The 20,491-nt window shown below is 40.0% G+C and overlaps 4 protein-coding genes across 17 annotated transcripts in view; 3 read left to right on the forward strand and 1 right to left on the reverse strand.

Annotated features, from left to right (window-relative positions):
• Nucleotides 1-4,555, forward strand: part of LOC5518518 (kinesin-like protein KIF15) — a 49,686-nt gene extending 45,131 nt beyond the window's left edge. For all 4 annotated transcript variants that reach the window (XM_048720627.1, XM_048720628.1, XM_048720626.1 and 1 more), the window contains 6 exons: nucleotides 167-254; nucleotides 894-931; nucleotides 1,352-1,423; nucleotides 1,605-1,698; nucleotides 2,146-2,256; nucleotides 3,228-4,555. In XM_048720627.1, the coding sequence (XP_048576584.1) occupies nucleotides 167-254; nucleotides 894-931; nucleotides 1,352-1,423; nucleotides 1,605-1,698; nucleotides 2,146-2,256; nucleotides 3,228-3,302 (478 nt within the window). In that variant the 3' untranslated portion in view covers nucleotides 3,303-4,555. The remainder of the gene's footprint in view (nucleotides 1-166; nucleotides 255-893; nucleotides 932-1,351; nucleotides 1,424-1,604; nucleotides 1,699-2,145; nucleotides 2,257-3,227) is intronic.
• Nucleotides 4,556-5,971: 1,416 nt separating this feature from the next.
• On the reverse strand, nucleotides 5,972-7,239 carry LOC5518498 (acyl-coenzyme A diphosphatase FITM2). The gene has a single exon (XM_032363248.2). The coding sequence runs from the start codon at nucleotides 7,237-7,239 to the stop codon at nucleotides 6,367-6,369; it is 873 nt and encodes a 290-aa protein (XP_032219139.1). The 3' UTR covers nucleotides 5,972-6,366.
• LOC5518512 (thymidine kinase 2, mitochondrial) lies at nucleotides 6,565-12,251 on the forward strand. Of its 4 annotated transcripts, none has more exons than XM_048720633.1 (10): nucleotides 6,565-6,693; nucleotides 7,660-7,940; nucleotides 8,505-8,596; nucleotides 8,699-8,773; nucleotides 9,610-9,663; nucleotides 9,918-10,007; nucleotides 10,750-10,823; nucleotides 10,952-11,040; nucleotides 11,137-11,216; nucleotides 11,360-12,251. In XM_048720633.1, exons 2-10 carry the CDS (start codon nucleotides 7,838-7,840, stop codon nucleotides 11,537-11,539), a joined length of 837 nt encoding a protein of 278 aa, XP_048576590.1. In that variant the 5' UTR covers nucleotides 6,565-6,693; nucleotides 7,660-7,837; the 3' UTR covers nucleotides 11,540-12,251. The 4 variants fall into 4 exon arrangements, with proteins under 4 accessions (XP_048576590.1, XP_032219141.1, XP_032219140.1 ...); XM_032363250.2 differs by lacking the exon at nucleotides 6,565-6,693 and adding an exon at nucleotides 7,271-7,413; XM_032363249.2 differs by lacking the exon at nucleotides 6,565-6,693 and adding an exon at nucleotides 7,282-7,409.
• Nucleotides 12,252-12,980: 729 nt separating this feature from the next.
• On the forward strand, nucleotides 12,981-20,219 carry LOC5518513 (deoxynucleoside kinase). Of its 8 annotated transcripts, none has more exons than XM_048720631.1 (11): nucleotides 12,981-13,051; nucleotides 13,427-13,499; nucleotides 13,794-13,898; nucleotides 14,920-14,994; nucleotides 15,900-15,953; nucleotides 16,195-16,284; nucleotides 16,679-16,752; nucleotides 17,136-17,224; nucleotides 18,418-18,497; nucleotides 19,259-19,336; nucleotides 19,626-20,219. In XM_048720631.1, exons 1-11 carry the CDS (start codon nucleotides 12,996-12,998, stop codon nucleotides 19,764-19,766), a joined length of 915 nt encoding a protein of 304 aa, XP_048576588.1. In that variant the 5' UTR covers nucleotides 12,981-12,995; the 3' UTR covers nucleotides 19,767-20,219. The 8 variants fall into 8 exon arrangements, 6 of the variants coding, with proteins under 6 accessions (XP_048576588.1, XP_032219135.1, XP_048576589.1 ...); XM_048720632.1 differs by lacking the exon at nucleotides 12,981-13,051 and adding an exon at nucleotides 13,058-13,280 and having other exon boundaries at nucleotides 13,429-13,499; XM_032363244.2 differs by lacking the exon at nucleotides 13,427-13,499 and having other exon boundaries at nucleotides 12,997-13,051.
• The last annotated feature ends 272 nt before the right edge of the window (nucleotides 20,220-20,491 follow it).

Genomic DNA, 20,491 nt, shown 5'->3' on the forward strand with positions numbered 1-20,491 from the left:
TTGGGCGGAGGCTCGTTTTTTAATCTACGCACAAGATGCTTTGCATTACCAAGCTGGGCATATTTTTTGGGGGTAGGGGGGGGGGTCCTCTCTAAACCTGCATTAAGGCACTTTGCTTGTATTGCCCGACTGTTTTGCCATCCTAACACCTCCGTGTGATCCTTAGTGAGGAAAAGCACAGCAACGCCATCAAAGAGCTGCTGTTGGCGGTGAAGGAGGCGACGGAGAAAGCGACCAGTGCCCAGCAGGATTTGGTGAGTGAACATTCCAGTGATCAAGTGACAACAGTTGAGCTCACCAGAACCTCAGCGCATGTTACCAGAATGACTTCCAGAATTATTCTAATTCAAAAACGATTTTCACATCGCTTTTTCATTGTATTAGAATGACTTTCATTCCAAAGTTTCTTTCACATCGCCTTTACATGGAAATTAGAATAACTTTCTTCCTAAGCTACTTTTACCTCGCTCTTACACGATATCAGAATGACTTTCATTTCAAAGCTACTTTTACCTCGCTCTTACACGATATCAGAATGACTTTCATTTCAAAGCTGCTTTACCTCGCTCTTACATGATATCAGAATGACTTTCATCCCAAAGCTACTTTTACCTCGCTTTTACATAATATCAGAATGACTTTTATTCCAAAGTTTCTTTCACGTCGCTTTAACATGAAAATTAAAATAACTTTCTTCCTAAGCTACTTTCACATAGGTCTTACACGATATCAGAATGACTTTCATCCCAAAGCTGCTTTTACATCGCTCTTACATGATATCAGAAGACTTTCATTTCACAACTCGTGCGTTTACATCGCTCTTACATGATATCAGGAGACTTTCATTTCACAGCTCGTGTGTTTACATGTCTAATGCTAATTCTGTGTTTCAGCAATCGATGATAGCGAAGAGTGAAAAGTGGGAACAAGCGTAAGTACGATGGTCGAATAATGATTTCGTCTGATTTTCATACGGCACTGGGGATCATAGATGATAACAGTGATGATACGCAGTGAAGTTATGGTTATTTCTATAAAGATGATAATGGGGAAAGTGATAATGATGATGATGATTATATCGACGATGATGATAATTACGTTTATGTTGATGGTGACGATAATAGTAATAATGTTGATGATGGTTGTTTCTGTAATAATCATGATGATGATGGTGATGATGACGACGACGGCGGCGGCGGCGGCGGCGGCGGCGGCGGTGAATATGATGATGACATTGACGGTGTGATGATTATGATGACGATAAGTCATGTCGAATAGGGTAAAGATAACCTTTTTTATCATGATGCTGATTATTATGATTATAAATGTGATTTTCTTTTCCCCTTTCTAGTCTCGCCGAAGCGAACTTCAATCGACAGAACGCTGAGGAGAGTGCAGAGGAGATCTGCGAGGAATTAGAAAGGTCAGGATATGCAGGTTTCCGCTCTAGGCTGACAATTAGGCTTACTCGCATGAATTAGAAAGGTCAGAATAAGTTACCCCATCTAAACTAACTATAGAATTTAAACATAAAACAAACTTTAAACATGAAGTTTTGTATGCATATGTTTGTTTAGATTCTAAATCAAATTCGGGTGTTTTAGGACTCGAGAATTGGAAGCACAGATGTTTGAGGAGAAAGAGGAGTTAAAATCTAAATGTGAGAAATTGAAGGAAGAAAAGCTCAAGATGGAACAGGTAATGGTGCATCATGAAGGCGAATATTGAGAAATACGGAGATATTAGTTGCCTATGATGAATGCGGATGATGATGGAGGTGGTGTGGTGGTGGGATGAATATGGTGATGATGATGATGACGATGATGATGATGATAATGATAATGATGAATGTGATGATGGAGGTGGTGTGGTGGTGAATGAATATGGTGATAAAGACGATGACGATTATGATTATGGTGATGATAGTTTTGCTGATTATGGTGATAGTAATAATGCTGATAATAGAAATATAATACCGATGATACTGTTGATGCTAATCATGATTATTTTGCTGATGGTGATGATGCTAAAGATATTAGTAGTGGCGATGATGATGGTTTTGCTGATGATAAAGTTGATCACGTCGATGGTGGTGTAATGATTGCAATATTGCAATTATCTGAGCCATTGCGTATTACGTATTAGACAATCCAGAAACTTGGCGACGAGAACGCCAAGCTGGTGGGACACCAGAACCCGCAGCAGAAGGTGCAGTACCTGCTCTCGCTCAAACGAGATAACAACGAGTTACGGCAGGTGAGTCACTCGAAAACTCACATGGGGAAGAGAATATCATGAATGAAAAGAATCGCGCTTGCTCGAAACAACCGAAACTATGGCTTCTCTCCCAGGTCTCTTTTGAAGATGGAAATTTGAGAATAAATGGATAAGGCAAATGTTTGGTGTCATCTTGAGGGATAGCGATGTGTACCTCGAAATTTTGAAAGTCTCGCAAAAATTTCGCAAAGTCACGGAATCTCGGCGTTTTTTTACCCAAGTCTCGAAGTCTCGTTTTTTTTTTTTTTTCAAAATTTTAGGGGTCTCTGAGTATCGTTTTTTTTTTCTACCACGGTCTCGGTGCCTCGTTTTTGTCTACCGCACGTTCTCGGAGTCTCGGATTTCTAAACGCTATTTGTGACCGTGCCGATTCTTATCTTTATTTCCAGAAAAACGATACTCTAACAAGAACAATTTCATAATCGAGTCTCGCGCTCGCATTTTTATCGAACTAAAAGCTTGGGCTCGGTTTTCAAGGGCGGATCCAGGAGCTTCAAAAGGGGGGGGGGGAGGGGGGGGGGGCGAAGCAGCGGTTTCAAGAAAGGGGGCGGATTCAATGTTCTTCCGTGGATTTCCTTATATTACTTGTTATTTCAAGGCCAAATATCTGAAAATAGGGGGAGGGGGGGGGGGCGCTAGGCCCACCAATCAATCCGCCCCTGGTTTTTAAGAGACCGGAAAAGCTCGGGCTCGGGTTCCGAAATTTGACAAAAATCTCGGGCTCGGATTCTAAAACGCGGGTCCCGGCGCCTCGGCAAGTCTCGGATTTACCCATCGATACCCCTATCTTGGTAACGTCCTTTAGTCATCATATTATCAACTTCCCAAAGGGAAAAAGAGATGCTTTTACGACAGGCGATAAATTGGCCTCCTTGATTCTGTTACTTTTTTCTATTCCTTACTTATATCCTAACGATGAATAAAGAATGTGTCTTTTTTTGTTTTAACAGGAAATAAGCAAATTGGTGGCTGAACAGGAGAAGTGCACGTGTGGTGATCGCAATAGCAAAGGCTCAAATTCATAAAGACTTTCGTGTTACATGACGGTGTGTGTGGCCAGAGAGTACGAGCTTCTGAGGGACAATGCGAGTTCGTAATGGACTCGGGAAAGACTACGCGATGTACGAGAAAGACTCTTGTTCCAGAAGGATAAAAACTCGTGAAGGACTCGAGGCTTGAGAAAATTACGAGCTCCGAACTCTAATGCATCCGGGTCTTGAGAAAGATACGAAATCATTCGGAAAACTCTGACTAGAAAAAATAGAACTCGGGACTCTAGAAAGATACGAACGCGTCAGACGCTCGGAATTCGCTGAGTGGGCGGGGCTCGTAGTATCTACGAAACTGAAGTATTTGTCAAACGAAGTGACTTGTTACCGCGCATGCTCTCTTGAGGACACCTGTATCCCACTAAGTCCGCTAGCTAGCTCCTATTTTGGGGTTATTTTAGAGAAAAAAAAAACGCGTGAAGAGCGGGAATTCCTCCTTATGTTCAAAAATTGAACATTTCTGAATAAACCAAATGAAATCTGGCTAGCGGGCCACTATTCATAACGGCTGATTTAGACAGCATGATTTAGTCGTATTGACCTACCCGCGACACCTCTCCAGCTCGAGTCGTAGAGTGTAAATCAGCCCACGACACCTCTACAACTTGAGTCGTAGAGTGTAAATCAGCCTACGACTCCTCTACGACCCGAGTCGTAGAGTGTAAATCAGCCTACGACACCTCTACAACTCGAGTCGTAGAGTGTAAATCAGCCTACGACACCTCTACAACTCGAGTCGTAGAGGGTAAATCAGCCTACGACACCTCTACAACTCGAGTCGTAGAGCGTAAATCAGCCTACGACACCTCTACAACTGGAGTCGTAGAGTGTAAATCAGCCTACGTCTCCTCTACAACTCGAGTCGTAGAGTGTAAATCAGCCTACGACACCTCTACAACTCGAGTCGTAGAGTGTAAATCAGCCTACGACACCTCTACAACTCGAGTCGTAGAGTGTAAATCAGTCTACGAATCCGCTACGACGCTCGATTACGAAAGTCGTAGTGTGTAATTCAGGGCTAAGACATGTCGTAAGCAGATCGGATACGACTATATCGGGCTGTCTAAATAAAAATCTGAGGCACTTATATTTTAAGGTCTTTCGTGGGATAAGCTGAAAGCTTTTGGTAGCTTTTATATTTTAGATCTCAAAACGCATGTACTTGGTTGTAAAACAGTGTTAAGAAGTGGCATATTCGTATAAATAACGCATACTCTGCGATAAAACTACTAATGCATGACGCTTATATTGCAAAGAAAATATATTTGGTAGAAAATAATTGAAAACAATTGCTTTTCGCTTTGTCATACGCTTATCTGGAAAAATGCTCCAGTGGAAATGGAAAAATTGGGCCGTAGCAGGGGCTGGGGCACAAGGGAAGTCCCCTCCCCCCCCAAAAAAAAAATAAATAAAAAGTTATAAGGAAATGACCAGTAGGGGCGTGGCTGTACCCTCATGTTTTCTTAATGTTTCTGTATCGTGCCCCCCCCCCCCAGTAATTCAAGGCGTGCTATGGCTATGAGTTCGAAAAATAAATACAATACACCAAATACTGGAATTCGACTGTCGAAATTTTTGTCTTAAATAAAACTTAAGTCTTATTAAAGATAATGTTCAGGGCAGACTGCCCTGAAGAAGTCTTATTAAAGACGAAAATTTGGCAGAGTAGAATTCCAGTTTTTGGTGTAATCCGTTATAATTAAATATAGTTACTACGGATAATTGTAGTACATCTAGCGGCAGCTAGATCGCTAAGATCTGAGTACATGCTGGAAGAACTAGAGACCGCCATTACCAGGTTTCTCTCAGATTTGTTCACCGGAGATGTTGCATTGATGTTGTCACTTGCGGAGTTGACCCAGACGAGCTAGGGCGTAACCGTGTCTTTGTGTTGCGCGATGCGTGTGTATCTCAACTGCATTTTGTAGTAGATAACTTGCAGTTCTATGATATTTCTGCTCGTTGTACACACGGCCCAGCATAGCCTCCTTCGCTGGTATCTCGAATCATTTGAAAAAAGTATTTTTTTTGATTTCGGGCTTCCTGTGGCGTGGTCAAGAAAAAGTAGGGGCCTGGATTGGAGAGATCTCATTTCTTTTGATACCCTCCCCTCTTCCGGTTTCGTTTCACCTCGCCACAGGAACCCCAATTAATAACAATACTGAAATAGTAAAAAATCTCAAGATGACTGTGGAGGTGGCTAGGCCCAGCTGGTTGCTGTAGGCAAGTGAGAGTTCATACAAACTTCATATTGGTGGAGCACATGGCTAACTGTACAGGAACTTAAAGACCGAAGAACTTTTTTTATTGTTTCATGGCCCAAGAGCCAAGCTGAAATCCCATGAAACAAAGTAAAAATTTGAAGCTCTAGACGTGTTTGAGAGATATATTTATTCGACAGTGTGCTATATATGGTCCGTTAATCACCTAATGAGAGGTCACATGGCAATGTAGCTGTAGGAGTGTTCTTAGATGTGTTCCCAATTTTTGATATGCACTATGACCATATATGTATACCATTATGTTGAATTATCTTGTGTTATGAGTAAAAAAAATATTTTTCTGAATAAGTGGTATGACAGATATTGATCTAGAAATCACTAAACTTTAGAATAGGGGATGAGTCATGTTGAACAAGACCATGATTGTGACTCCAGTAGTTCCACAATTTATTTGAAATCTATGCAGCCCACATCTAGAGGACATCACTTGGTCGTGCGCGGATACAAATTTTATCTTCAAGTGTTGATATTATATCAAACAATTGAGTGCAGCAGAGCGAACGAGTGATAGATAATTTTGTCACAAGAATATAAAATGTATGGTTATTATATGAAATCTCTCAGATGCACATGAAAATACTAAAGGCTAATTGGTTAAAACAGGTTAAAAGTGGTTAAATAATTTGATATCAACACAGGTGGCAGTGGTGATACCTGTTTTTTTTTTTTCATTGTTTAATAAAAAAGTACATTAAAGCCTTAGGGTAAAAGGAAGACAAATTTCCCAAAGAGTTGAAATGGCCTTTGCTATCACATTCTTAAATGTCTGGCTTTAACGGGCAGGGAATAAAAGGAATAACATTTTCTTTATATAAATAATGATAAGTTCCAAACCATGTAAAAATGGCAATCAAAGCACCAAGGATCTTTTGATACACAGTGTGAAAATACAAGCAAGTTAGTACAAGCATTGCTTCCCAGAGCACTAACAAGGCAGCGGTGCATATAAATGCAGTGACGATGAGGGGCCGCAAGATCTTATACCAGTATTTTCCAGACATTGTTAAGTGTCTGTTGGTTGTTTGGCCAGATTTTGGACTCAAACTTGTATCAGAGGTTTCTTCGGCAGAGCTTAATTCCTCAAGGTACCTCACAACTTGAATCTCCTCGCTTATAGTCAAAGCACAGTGGATCAGCAGAAAGCAATGCCCAGAGATATCAAATCCTCTCCAGAGAAACCCCTTCTTGTGGCAAACATACTTTGAGTCTAGACTCGACTGCCCTTTGCAAACCCCAGTCCAATGTTCAATTTGTTCAAAGAGCGAAACCCATAGAAACCATGCGAGCGTTGCTACGAACAGACGACTATAGTGTCTCAGCATGGAAACAAGGTTCCCTGGCGTGTGAACCCAGCTTGCGAGGATTGTCACGGCGGTTAACAGCCCCCACGTCCATCCCCATCCAATCTTTACAAAGTACACGTTGAAAACATTTCTTTTGTTACTCAAATACGAGCTAGGAATTGGAAGAAAGTCGTGCAAAAACGACCCCGCTATCACAACTAACCAGTAAATACCGGCCTTGTAGCTTGGTTTTGTGAATGCGCTCGTTCGTAGGCCGGTGTAGAGCTTGTCGAGGGAATCAAAAACGGTTTCTTTGAAGCTTTGCTCTGAGTCACTGCTATCCGCCATTTTGAATAATGTTGACAAACGCAATGCATCTTGGGAGGTTTCAAACTTCTGGCAAAACACACATGGCGGACTGACTTTAGCCACTAGAATTCAAATTCCGGTATTCGTCGCTCCCTTACCAGTCCTGAGCAATCAGACTTATCTGAAAGAAATATTCATGAACAAAAACGGTTTGTGAGTGTTCGATATGCTTTTTTTTCATTTAGATTTTTCAATAAAGAATGTTGTAATTGTTGTAATGATTTTGCACTAAGTGTTTTATTTTTCGTCGTAGAGAGATTGTTTCTTGGAGCTGCAGAGCTCTAGGGTGATAACAGATGTGTACATTTATAGTGAGGCTGTATGCAAATTTCAGTAAATTATGAGGTAAGAAAGTATAAATGGAAGACCTTATATTGCTCTTATATTTCTAATCACCAGAGCGAGGCAAGAATAAAATGGCCATCAATTGTGACCTAACCAGACGACAACTCAATAACAACAGTTTTGAAGTAAAAGACAATTGACCCAAAACAAATCCAGATTTCATCGCTAGCGAAGTCACTTCCGGTAGGACCAATCGGAAGTTGAATACACCAACCGCTGGACAATTGTCAGTATGCTCAGCGCGGGAGTTTCTTCGATTCAAATGCAAATCCGATTCGCTTTCCAAGGATTTTTGCCGGCAAAGACAACGAAAAGTCTGCTCCGATATTTCAGAGGTGAGTAAATTAGGCATTCTTCTCTTAAAAAATAAGATTTATTTGAAACTACTGTTTATTCTATGGCTCTGATGTAATCGGGCAAGTCTGGGCAAACGAACGAGTCCTTTTGAGAGCGGGCTGCGTTTGGTCAACATTTGCGCGCGATTTTCAAATCCTGAATTCATAATTCTTTGATTTAACTGCGATACGACATGAAAAGCTGCTGGATACTTGGTTAGTAGCCCATGTACTCAATTCCCTAACCTTCTTTTACAATTTTCTTCTTGTTTTGTAAGGTTTTAGAGGGCTTATCTTTATATTCGCGATTTTGGCGCGTTATTTCTTGCTGGTAGACCGCCATGTTATGAAGTGCTTTCGAGGATAAACTCATCTCTTACTCACATTTTCTTCCATTTGAAATCAATGATTGTAAAAAAGAACTGTTTATTATTAGGTGTTTCATATATGAGCATATAATTCACTGGAATATACAATCTATAGACGAAAATTAAATGCGAGTTTTGCGCGGGAAACTAAGTATATCGTTATGTTCGTGTGTTCAAAGTTTTATTTCCCTTTTAGGCAAAATGCTTGGTACAAACGGATTCACTACAAGCCCGAAGAAAGCCCTTCAGAATGGCTTCACTAGGGGACATGATATGAGGAAAATAACGGTAAGGATTTAAGTAGTTTAAACATTTAGTAGTTTATTTCAATCAAGCTCTAGCATCTTTTTATGTGTTATGTTTTTTATGTGAAAAATCGTTTTTTTCCAGGTTGCTATTGAGGGAAATATCGGAAGTGGAAAAACAACGCTACTGAAGTATTTTAGGCAAAACCCAATTGTTGAGGTAAAAATGATTACTTGACAGAGTGCGTTTGAACAGTATTTCAGTTTCCGAATCCGACATGATGTCATCATGTCATCATTGATGATCACCATCATTGATGTCATTGATGGTCAGCTTTTTTTCTTTGCAAAGTTCCTTATATATTGAATTTTCACCTCCTACTAGCATAGAACTAATCAAGATGTTTTTTTTTCTTGGCTCTTTAAAGGGTCAGAAAAAAAAATAAAATGCCATGGTACACTCCTTTTTTTAATAAGAACGGCTAATTTTCAGTTGAGGCTGGGCCGTTCTTATTGTTGGGACATTTTAAGGCTGAATATGTTCTCAATGATGATCTTAAATTTTAGGGTATATAAAAATATACCCAATAAATTATTAAGAAGAGAATTACACTAATGATCAATAGCAATAATAAGGTTGTTACTATGAGCACAATTTGATTCTATATTTTAGAACGCAGGACTAAAAAGAATTTTTTTCTGCTATCTGAGCCTCGGTATGTTCTTAGAATTTGGTGTAATCTCAGGCTTGACGTTCTTATAAAAAAGGGTTTATTCACATTCACAAGCTAGTAATTTAGAAAGGGAACCATAGGTGACTCAGTGTTTTAGTGCATTTGCATATATCACCTTACCTCTCCTGAAACAGGTTCAATTCCCAGTTGAGAGTATCTTTCTGTTTCTCGGTACTCGGTTTGGCTTTTCAGGTATATGTAGGCTTACTAGAAACTTGCTTTCCAACTTATTTCCAGCTTGTGTTTCTTGAATAATTCTTTTTAGTAATAGCATCAGGGTGCTTTGTATAAGATACTAAGATTGTGATACTCCATTTCACAGATTTTAGAAGAACCTGTTAAAAAGTGGCAAAATGTTGGTGGGAGCAATATATTGGTATGTCTATTTGCTGTATTACTCATCAATAGTGACAGGTTAAAAAACATCCCAGACCCTTGCCTTTGTATAAACTCCCAAAATAATATATCTTGCTAAATATAAACATTATTTTATAGCTTCTGTGAGTTAAATATTTTGCCATATTTTGTAAATTTTGAGTACTGTAGTGTAATACTAATTGGTTTTTAAAGTACATGACCTTATTATTATGAGATCTGATTAACAGACAATGTTTATTTGAATGATTTTAGGATCTGATGTATAAAGATCCCAAGCGATGGAGCTACATGTTTGAGTCTTATGTTCTTTTGTCAATGATGAAGTTACACCATAATACACAGGTACCAATTTATGAAAATTAAGTTGACCAATCACAGGAGATCAAGCATTATGGGCATGTAATACAGGGTTCAAAATTTTTTTTTTAAATCAGCTAGATTTTGCCGGCTTTGTGGATTTTGGTGGAAAAAAAAGCCTGCACATTCAAAATATGAGAGGGGAATACAGAAAAAAAGAGCCGGCAAACACCAGAAAACAGCCCGCTATTGCCGACAGGCGGCCACTATTTTGAACCCTGTAATAATGTGTTAGCAAGCAACCAAATAAATCCCTTGGGATTATGGAAATAACATGGTTTATCACTTTCTATATCTATGCTGGCACATGGCAAGAAGCTACTGAAGGGGGTACCTGGGAGGGCCATTAATTATAAAACTGTAATAGGCTATTATGCAACCCTTGGGAAATAAAGTTCATTGTAATGTATTGTATAGTATACAGGCATGTATATCATACACAATTCAAATACTTGGTGACAGGGAAATAAATACAGCAATTGACAGTGTAAAAGTTTGATGTTGAATGCCTGTTTGAAATGATGTTTTGAGAACTAGTGCTTTGCTGTTGCAAAAGAGATTTGGTAACTTAATAAATAAATGAAAAAAACAGCATTTTGGTTGTCAAGCAGCTGCTCCCTTGTTTACACAGTTATGCTCTCCATTTACACATTGCTCAGTTTACAGATAGCTTAAGTAATGTATGTTTACAATGACACTTATTGCCGATGATATCCCTCCTTTGTAGAAGGCCCCTGTGCGACTGTTAGAAAGAAGCGCATACAGTGCATACTTCTGCTTCATAGAGAATCTCCACAGAAAGTAAGTTTATTTTTTATTGGTACAGGAAACTACTGATAACAGTTTTGGAGACTGTCTTGTGAAGGCCCCTTAGACTTTGTGGTACTGTGTTCTTATTTTAAATCTTTATTTATTTATTTTTGTATTAGTGGTTTGGTAACCTCTGTGGAATATAGCATCTTCCAAGAGTGGTTTGAATTCCTGCTTGAACAACAGAAACCACAGCTGGATTTGATAAGTAAGCACTATTATTAAAAGTTGTCTTCTATGTCTTCATTTGGCTGCCTATAGTAAATATAAATTCAAATATAAAATTCCTAACTTTTTTATTCAGTTTATTTGAGAACTTCACCTGAGAACTGCATGAAAAGAGTCAAGATGAGAAGTAGATCAGAAGAGAGTACAGTTTCAATGGTATGATTTTGCTGATACAAGTCAACTCTGGCTCATACAGACACCCTTGGGAACGAGCATATATATATCATGGGCTCTCATGTTATTGGTTTTGCATGGAATCATTTTGTTTGGTAATTCTCATGTATTCTTTGCACCTATAGGACCTGATTCAGAATCTCCATGAAAGGTACGAGGACTGGCTGATCCGAAAGACCAAGTTCCATGTACCTGCGCCAGTTGTTGTAGTGGATGGAAACCAGAGTCTTGCTGAATTATTTGAGTTCTATGATGCAAATAGCCAGTTACTTCTAGGTATTAAGGAGGTTGAAGTTGCAGAGTAATAGGGCATACATTAGAGGTAGTGAAATATTTAAATTGTACATTGTATATATGACATTTCATCCACTGAGTGCATAGCATAAGACCCTGATGCAACATCTAAGTGTATAGTTTACCATTAATCTTGTCCACTTTGGCGACAAGCTATTTCTACATACATGCTACACCATGTACTGAAAATAATATACATTAGCATGTGTTAATAATAAATTTACTTGGATATTTACTGTCTTCAACCAAGCACTGCCCACAATTAAGTGCACAATATGAAACAATCCTTGCAGCAGCCATTTTGGTAAATAGGGTATATTTTTAAAAAAGTAATAATACATATTTTCTTTATTAGTTTTAATTTGAAATATTTACTGGATTCTCTGTAAGGATGATGCATGTTATGTTACCCTGGGTACCAGGGTAATGTTGTTTCTAAAACAGATGCACATTTTTGGGGGGGGGGGGGGATAATCACATGAAATGTTAGATGTTTCACTATAAAGGTGTACATTTTTAATTACTGACAATTCAGTCTTTTGGCATTAAAACATCATTATGCTGTATAGATTCAAACTGTAAAAAGGACTTTTAAAAATACAATCAGCAGCATTTTAAAAATATTTATGCTTTAACAACAAACAGGCATTTTAAACTACGAGACTGTCTTATTTTCTAGTTACTGTAAAATATGATTTCTTCAATAAAGATGTTTCAATTGTGTGCTATATACTCTTTTTATATCCATTTTCATTTTCGGGGTTGAAAAAGATAAGGTCTCACCCTAGGTATTAAATATGTGCTGTGCTTTGCAGCTGTCTGAAGAAACCCAGAGTAGGACTGTTTCATTAATAGAATTGAGTAAGAGAGTTGCTGGAACTACTCTGCTGTGCTAGTGTTATATGGAAGAGCCTGGTGAATGTATGCATCTTTATAACCAACAGGGTTTGACACCTTAAGATATAGAAGCTACCTTTTTAATAGTAAATGTATTTTGATGTAAAAACTACAGACAAGCTTTGGACTTACTAGGTTGTCTGCGTAGGTGTGGTGGAACCAGTAAAATACTTAATTAAATTAAATTAATTAAAGCGAAATTTTTCTCAGTACATTTCGCGAGTCTTAAATTTCGCGATCGCGAAGAAAAATGGTGTTTCCACGGGATTTAATATCGCGAATTTGAAGCTCGTGACAATTTTTCTAAATCCGTTTAATTTCGCGGACGCGCGAAAAAAAAATAAGGTAAGAGATTGAAATGGTGTGTTTTACTACTCTGTGAAAACATTGGTTTCACTGTGTTTCCAGCATTAGCCCTTCGTCGGTGCAATAAAAGAGGGGCTAACGCTCGAAAAGTTAGCAAAATAATTCTTTTTCCACAAAGGCGTAGAAAATACCATTTCAACTTTTTCTCGCGCACTATTTTCACGCGCACAAAGCTCTGGGCCTAGAATCACGTGACAGGATTGCATGACGTCACGAGCTGGACTGAGAGCGGGAAATTCTGAACTTGTATCTGGCGGGAGGTGAGTAGCAAACAAACCACGAAACTGTGATTTCCACAGCCTTATCACCATATCTACATCTGTCAATGGATATTTTACGGTTTAAATAATGCATTGAATACATTTATATCGACGTGGTGCTGCTATCATTCGCCCGTGTCCCTGGAGAAATGATGAAAACAGCTAGCGTTGGCCTAAAAAACAACAACACATCGCTTGAAATCTTTTGTGGATCTGTTTATTCTAGAATGTGTGTATTTATCCACAACAGATGAAATGTGATTTAGAATAATTTTTATAACCATGTAAGCTCCATAAGATGCTAAAATACGCTTCGCGCAAGATATCGCGTCTGGTAGTCGGCCATGGGTGGTTTCATGTTTGGTTCCTTCCCACAGAAAAAAAAAAGCTGTCTCGTCACGCTGTTATCGCTTTTTGCGCCAAAATAAAACACCTTTGGCGAAGCAAGGCAAGTACATATACAATAACCCTTCATATTCAGCTTTGCATGTGCAAAGGCTGTGTATATTTAGATGTCCCCTCAAACATTCATCCGAGTGTAAATTCGTGTTACATTTGCTTATAATAGTAAGACCGAAGAGTCCGCGTCTTTCGTATCGTTAATGTGATCGGGTAAACAACAAAGTAGGTAATAGTTTTATTTATGTTTTACCGTAGGCGAGGCTTTGTTTGTTATCTGTGACACATCTGTAACATATTCTCCCTTTATTTTGTGTGATGTATTCCCTCTATATTATTATAGGCTATCAACATGATTGGTTCAAATGGTATCAGAGGGGTTGATTACTGTGCTATGGAAGAGGACAACATTCAGTTTACTCTGCCACAGAAGAGAAAAAATGTGACTGTAAGTTTAACTTCAATTTCACTTCACAGGAGTGGTCCCAGTCTTTTGGGAGGGGGTGGGGGGAAGGTGACAGAAATGTTAGGCATGGTACGGTTTAAGCCTTTATGAGATTCCTTGAGACCCTGTCCCAACATACCTGTTTTCTTTTGAAAACGCAACCTTTTTGTTACGTTTTCAAGAAGATCTGCGTCCATATGAAGCGTTTCATTTTGATACGACCCATCCCCACGAAACAACAGAGGCAATAACAAGCTCTGCAGCGCATGTGTACTAGCGCGCCAAGTGGACTAGACCTGAGTTATCATGCCATTGTTTTCAAAAGGTTGCGTTTTCATCCCCTTGGCACAAAAAGGTATCTTTTTCAAACTGTTCCACTCTGGGGATCGTTTTCAAACCGTTCCATTTTTCGGCCATTGTTTTCGTGTTAACGTGTGGGTGATACTGGTTTCCATAACAAAAAGGTTGCATTATCAAACAAAAACAGATACGTAGGGGACGAGATCTGAGAGTTCCACTCATTCTAGCTCTCACAGGGTTTCTATCAAATGGTATTTAGGAGTTGATTAGAGTGGGTACACCTTTATCCTAGTATTAGTGCAGTCAATTATTTGACTTCAGAATTCATCACTGAATACGTAATTACACATTAATTTTCACTTTTTGGTGAAAACTTTTTGTAGCAACTGTAACATGCTCAAAGTGAATAAGAATCGTTATGAGTCTGAGATTGTATGAGAGAGCACAGCCAAACAGTGAGAGTTCCAGCTCTTATCAACTGTTGTCCTGTTTGATCAAGGCTTTAAGGATAGCAAATGCCTCTGGGTGCTATCTTTGAAGACTGCACCATTGCCACACCTGTCATACTAACTGGCCTTTGTTAATTGTTGTTTTCTTCAGAGTCCCTGGGGAACACTCCAGAGTTTCAGACCCCAAAAGATAGCACTTGGGTTAATTTACATTCTTAAGGGATTAGAAAAGTGACCCAATAAATAAAATAACATCTCCCTTTTGCTATTCTAAGGTTGCAGTAGAAGGAAATATTGGAAGTGGAAAAACCACGTTGCTGAAATATTTTAGAAAGAATGATGAAGTTGAGGTTGGTATGTTTTTGTGATCAATGCATATCTCACCGGTACACTACTGGGCCCAGTTCCTAAATGTTAATCTTGACCAATCAAATGACTAGAATAGCCAAGTTATCCCTGGAATAGCACTTGCCTGCCTCTCAGGAACCGGGCCCTGGTCTACAGCGCTGTGTACCAATGATTGCCCTGGTCTACGGTGCTGTGTACCAATGATTGCCCTGGTCTACAGTGCTGTGTACCAATGATTGCCCTGGTCTACGGTGCTGTGTACCAATGATTGCCCTGGTCTACGGTGCTGTGTACCAATGATTGCCCTGGTCTACAGTGCTGTGCACCAATGATTGCCCTGGTCTACAGTGCTGTGTACCAATGATTGCCCTGGTCTACGGTGCTGTGCACCAATGATTGCCCTGGTCTACGGTGCTGTGTACCAATGATTGCCCTGGTCTACAGTGCTGTGCACCAATGATTGCCCTGGTCTACAGTGCTGTGTACCAATGATTGCCCTGGTCTACGGTGCTGTGCACCAATGATTGCCCTGGTCTACGGTGCTGTGCACCAATGATTGCCCTGGTCTACGGTGCTGTGTACCAATGATTGCCCTGGTCTACGGTGCTGTGTACCAATGATTGCCCTGGTCTACAGTGCTGTGTACCAATGATTGCCCTGGTCTACAGTGCTGTGTACCAATGATTGTCTAGAAGCAAAAGCAACTATTAGGGTGACATCCCCCCACACACACACTGATTTTTCCAAATTGAAAAAAATAAAATAAAAATAAGTGCGGTTGAAGAAGATGTCTATTGTTATAACCAAATTATTGTACATTCAAAACCACTTTTACATTACGTAAGTAGTGCACCTGTTTCTATTTATGAACCAGTGATTTTGACGTTCTCGTACTACCTTTCTATAGGTTATAGAGGAACCAGTGAGTAAGTGGCAAAATGTTGGCGGGAGTAACCTACTTGTAAGTATAACCCTCTTCATCTTAGTCAAGTTTAAAGAGATTAGAAAACAAATACCACTTGAAAGTCTGGTTCTACTCACATTTTATAGTGCAAAACCCTTAATGGACCCTTATGGATTGTCTGTGATTGTCTTGAAAGGAATAAATTTTTTGTTGTGTATAAAAATTCAGTTATAGGTATTCAATATGCTGGTGATATATATAGCAATCTGTTGGCTACCTACATGTTTTTATTTCTCAGGAATTGTTCTACAAGGACTGCCAGAGATGGAGTTTCCTTTTTGAGTCTTATGCTCTGCTTACACTAATGCAGATCCACAAACGGCCTCATGTAAGGGCATGCAATGCTATGGCTCTTAATGGGCACCTTTCTGCATCTTGATGAATTCTCAGAGGCTGTTCATGTGGACCATACATTTCCCATCTCCATCTGCAGCATATTACCTATATTTACTCACCTACTTGGTTGCAACATTGAGTTATGTGTGTTAAACAAACCTGTCTATATGATGCTGAACAAGGTGTCAGCTTCTGCAATGTGGTTCTCCCAGTCTGTGATTTGCATAAAAACAATGCTCACGAAAGAATTCATTCACAAAACAGGAAAACCACATGGCATGTTTTGGTTAAACTTTACAGGTGGTAAAATTAATTTTTGTCAGTTGGGCTTGTACATACTTGTTTTATCTTTATTTGAATATGTGATATGACATTGCTCATTTCAGACCACACCCATAAAGATGGTCGAGAGGAGTGTATACAGTGGGTATTACTGTTTTGAGCATAACCTCTGTGCAAGGTAAACATATCTTGTAATCGTTCACACTGCACTTGCCATTCAGAATGCAGTTTAACTGTTTTATAAACACTAAGTTTGTGACTGTCCAGAGAATCACCTATCTAATGAAGATATTGATAAGATTACTGAGAAGTCTAACATTGTTAAGCTGTCTGTGAACCCCAAATATCTTGCTATTACCAATGATATACTATAGGGCGTATAAGGGAAAGCAACCCCTATAATTACCTTTCCTATTTCGTCCCCTTCCCAGAGCTGTTTACCATAAGCATCCCCCTAGAACGTATGGTTGGAATGACATGTGAAACTACATTTCCTTGTGCATTCCCTTGTACATTTCCTTTTGATGCTATCTGTTATCTGTTATTTGTTCTCCTATACAGTGGACTTATGGCTTCAGTTGAGCATGGTGTACATAATGACTGGTTCACCTGGATCACAGAGAAAGAGCAGCCCCAACTAGACCTCATCAGTAAGTCCTGTCTGTGTGTGTTCTTGCTCAACAGGGTTTCTAGTGTTTTCCAGACAAGCATGTAGCTAGAGGCTTCCCTGTCCTGACAAGCGTGTAGCTAGTGGCTTTCCAGAGTAGACAAGCGTGTAGCTAGAGGCTCTCCAGTCCAGACCAGCGTGAAGCTAGAGGCTTCCCTGTCCTGACAAGCGTGTTGCTAGAGGCTTTCCAGTCCAGAACAGCGCGTAGCTAGAGGCTTTCCAGTCCAGACAAGCATGTAGCTAGAGGCTTTCCAGTCCAGACAAGCATGTAGCTAGAGGCTTTCCAGTCCAGACAAGCGTGTAGCTAGAGGCTTTCCAGTCCAGACCAGCGTGTAGCTAGAGGCTTTCCAGTCCAGACAAGCATGTAGCTAGAGGCTTTCCAGTCCAGACCAGCGTGTAGCTAGAGGCTTTCTAGTCCAGACAAGCATGTAGCTGGAGGCTTTCTAGTCCAGACAAGCGTGTAGCTAGAGGCTTTCTAGTCCAGACAAGCGTGTAGCTAGAGGCTCTCCAGTCCAGACCAGCGTGTAGCTAGAGGCTTTCCAGTCCAGACAAGCGTGTAGCTAGAGGCTCTCCAGTCCAGACAAGCATGTAGCTGGAGGCTTCCCTGTCCTGACAAGCATGTAGCTAGAGGCTTCCCAGTCTAGACAAGCATGAAGCTAGAGGCTTTCCAGTCCAGACAAGCGTGTAGCTAGAGGCTTTCCAGTCCAGACAAGCGTGTAGCTAGAGGCTTTTTAGTCCAGACAAGCGTAAAGTTAGCGGCTTTTTTGTCCAGACAAGCGTGTAGCTAGATGCTTTCCAGCCCAGATAAGCGTGTAGCTAGAGGCTTTCCAGCCCAGACAAGCGTGTAGACTTTCCTTTTATGACCAGCATATAGCAAAAGAGGCATCATGTAGCAAGATGTCTGTATGCTAGTGCTCAACGGGTACAGCTAGACGTTTTCAAGGCAGGACTAGCAATTTGACGTCTGCTGTTGCTTTCCAATGTATTCTAATGCTTGGTTTTATTTGCTAGTTTATACATTCCTTGGCAAACATTGAAATGTTATAAGGGGCTGACGCGAACCATGATATAAACTTTTATCGACCTGAGCGTTTTGTATGCGTTTAATTCCCTTGGAAGACTGTGATAGTATGTTTGCCTGTATGTATCTTATGCACTGTCGTCCTTTCATTTCAGTTTACTTACGAACTACACCCGAGAAGTGCATGGAGCGGATCAAACAGCGATGTCGGTCAGAGGAGACTTCTGTTTCAATGGTCAGTCTGTCTTGATTTCTTTAATTGCTTGTCACAATTCCAATTGGTGAGGCTAAATGATTTTCCATTTGCTCATTGTTTAATCACAATACAATTAATGACGTTCTATTATTTACTTCGCGCGCTTTGCTCATTGTTTCTTTAGAATGATTATTTGCATTTGCAAGCATAAGTACTGTCTCTGAACCAGCTTTCTCAAATCCTCGATTAATAATGTTCAATTACCGTTTGCGCATATTTCCTGTTTCTCCATCAGAACGAATCAATGGCCTTTAATACTTGATGATAGCTTTTCCGTAGGACTTGCTCAAGTCACTGCATGATACTTGATGATATCTTTTCCGTAGGACTTGCTCAAGGAACTGCATGATACTTGATATCTTTTCCGTAGGACTCGCTCAAGGAACTGCATGATACTTGATGATATCTTTTCCGTAGGACTTGCTCAAGTCTCCGCGTGATAGTTGATGATGTCTTTTCCGTAGGACTTGCTCAAATCACCGCATGATACTTGATGATATCTTTTCCCTAGGACTTGCTCAAGGAACTGCATGATACTTGATATCTTTTCCGTAGGACTCGCTCAAGGAACTGCATGATACTTGATGATATCTTTTCCGTAGGACTTGCTCAAGTCACCGCATGATACTTGATGATATCTTTTCCGTAGGACTTGCTCAAGTCACCGCATGATACTTGATATCTTTTCCGTAGGACTTGCTCAAGGAACAGCATGATACTTGATGATATCTTTTCCGTAGGACTTGCTCAAGGAACTGCATGATCGCCATGAGGCTTGGTTGATTGAGAAAAAGTTTCCCGTCCCTGCCCCTGTCGTGGTAAGTGTTCTCTGCGACAGGCAAATACAGGACCGCAGTTTGAGGAGATAAAGTGGAAGTTTTACCCAAAACAACATTTTTAGCTACGGCAACTTCAAAAACTAGACAACCCCTGCCCCATAGCTGGAGTCAACGTAACAATGACTTAATCCACTCCTGTCGTCTGGCAACTCTTTTTTATTTCTTCTTAATTTTACGCCCAACTTAGCTTAATAAAACTGTTTTCAGTCAGTTTAATAAGAAAATGCGACGATAACATTTAACGAAAACGGTGGATTGTTAAATTCAGATACTCATGCGGTGTACCTCTCAGATCGTAGATGGGAACAGAAGCCTGGATGAGATGTACCGGTTCTATGACAGCAACACAGGATGCCTTTTGGGAATGGATACCTGTGTACCATGCGAGGGCTTGGAGGTCCGCCAATAAACACACAATCACCAAGCACTGTCACACAACCCTGTAACTCTACTTGAATGCGCCGTCACGCAATCATGACGATGACACCGGATGCATGTTAGTAAAATGGGATACCTGTGTACCAGGTACTGAGCGCTGTCACACAACCGGGACTAACCGGTCACGCTACGTGGGACCGGTCGTAACACCACTATCCGCGAATAAGACCACAATGCCTGAAACCATCGCTAATTTTCTCCGTCCTTGGGTGCGGTGTTTTCGACACACGCCTTCGTCTGGGTTCTTGTCGAAATTTAACTATTTATTTACCCGCTTTGGGCGACAAAATTTAATTACAGAACTGTGCGGAAGCGCACAAGAATAATTTGAAAAGGTGGTTAAGTACCTAAAATTTATACTTCTTTTATGTATCTTATCATTTGTGAAAATTCAATTAAAAGATTATTTTTAAAGAAATTAAAACGAGGTGATGAATTCTTATTTATCTCTACGCGTTCTGCTCTTTGTCTGCTCGTAATTCTTATTGTTCACGCGCGTTTCTTAATTTTCTACGCATAATGCTCTCTTTTATCAATTCTTATGCTCACGCGCGTCTTTTTATTAAATACGCGTACTGCTCTGTTTCATCATAATTTTGATTGTCCACGAGCGTCTCTTCATTATCTACGCGTACTGCTCTGTTTCATCATAATTTTGATTGTTCACGAGCGTCTCTTCATTATCTACGCGTACTG

Source organism: Nematostella vectensis, chromosome 13 (assembly GCF_932526225.1).
Source record: "Nematostella vectensis chromosome 13, jaNemVect1.1, whole genome shotgun sequence".
Classification (NCBI taxonomy): domain Eukaryota; kingdom Metazoa; phylum Cnidaria; class Anthozoa; order Actiniaria; family Edwardsiidae; genus Nematostella; species Nematostella vectensis.

Bases quoted from the DNA above. Each gene is read 5' to 3' on its own strand.
- LOC5518498 (XM_032363248.2), bottom strand. From the start codon at position 7,239: ATGGCGGATAGCAGTGACTCAGAGCAAAGCTTCAAAGAAACCGTTTTT.
- LOC5518512 (XM_048720633.1), top strand. From the start codon at position 7,838: ATGCTCAGCGCGGGAGTTTCTTCGATTCAAATGCAAATCCGATTCGCT. The intron at 9,664-9,917 runs GTATGTCTATTT...GAATGATTTTAG, and splicing joins TTGGTGGGAGCAATATATTG to GATCTGATGTATAAAGATCC. The intron at 10,008-10,749 runs GTACCAATTTAT...CCTCCTTTGTAG, and splicing joins AGTTACACCATAATACACAG to AAGGCCCCTGTGCGACTGTT.
- LOC5518513 (XM_032363240.2), top strand. From the start codon at position 13,350: ATGCTAAAATACGCTTCGCGCAAGATATCGCGTCTGGTAGTCGGCCAT. The intron at 13,899-14,919 runs GTAAGTTTAACT...TGCTATTCTAAG, and splicing joins AGAAGAGAAAAAATGTGACT to GTTGCAGTAGAAGGAAATAT. The intron at 15,954-16,194 runs GTAAGTATAACC...TTTATTTCTCAG, and splicing joins TTGGCGGGAGTAACCTACTT to GAATTGTTCTACAAGGACTG.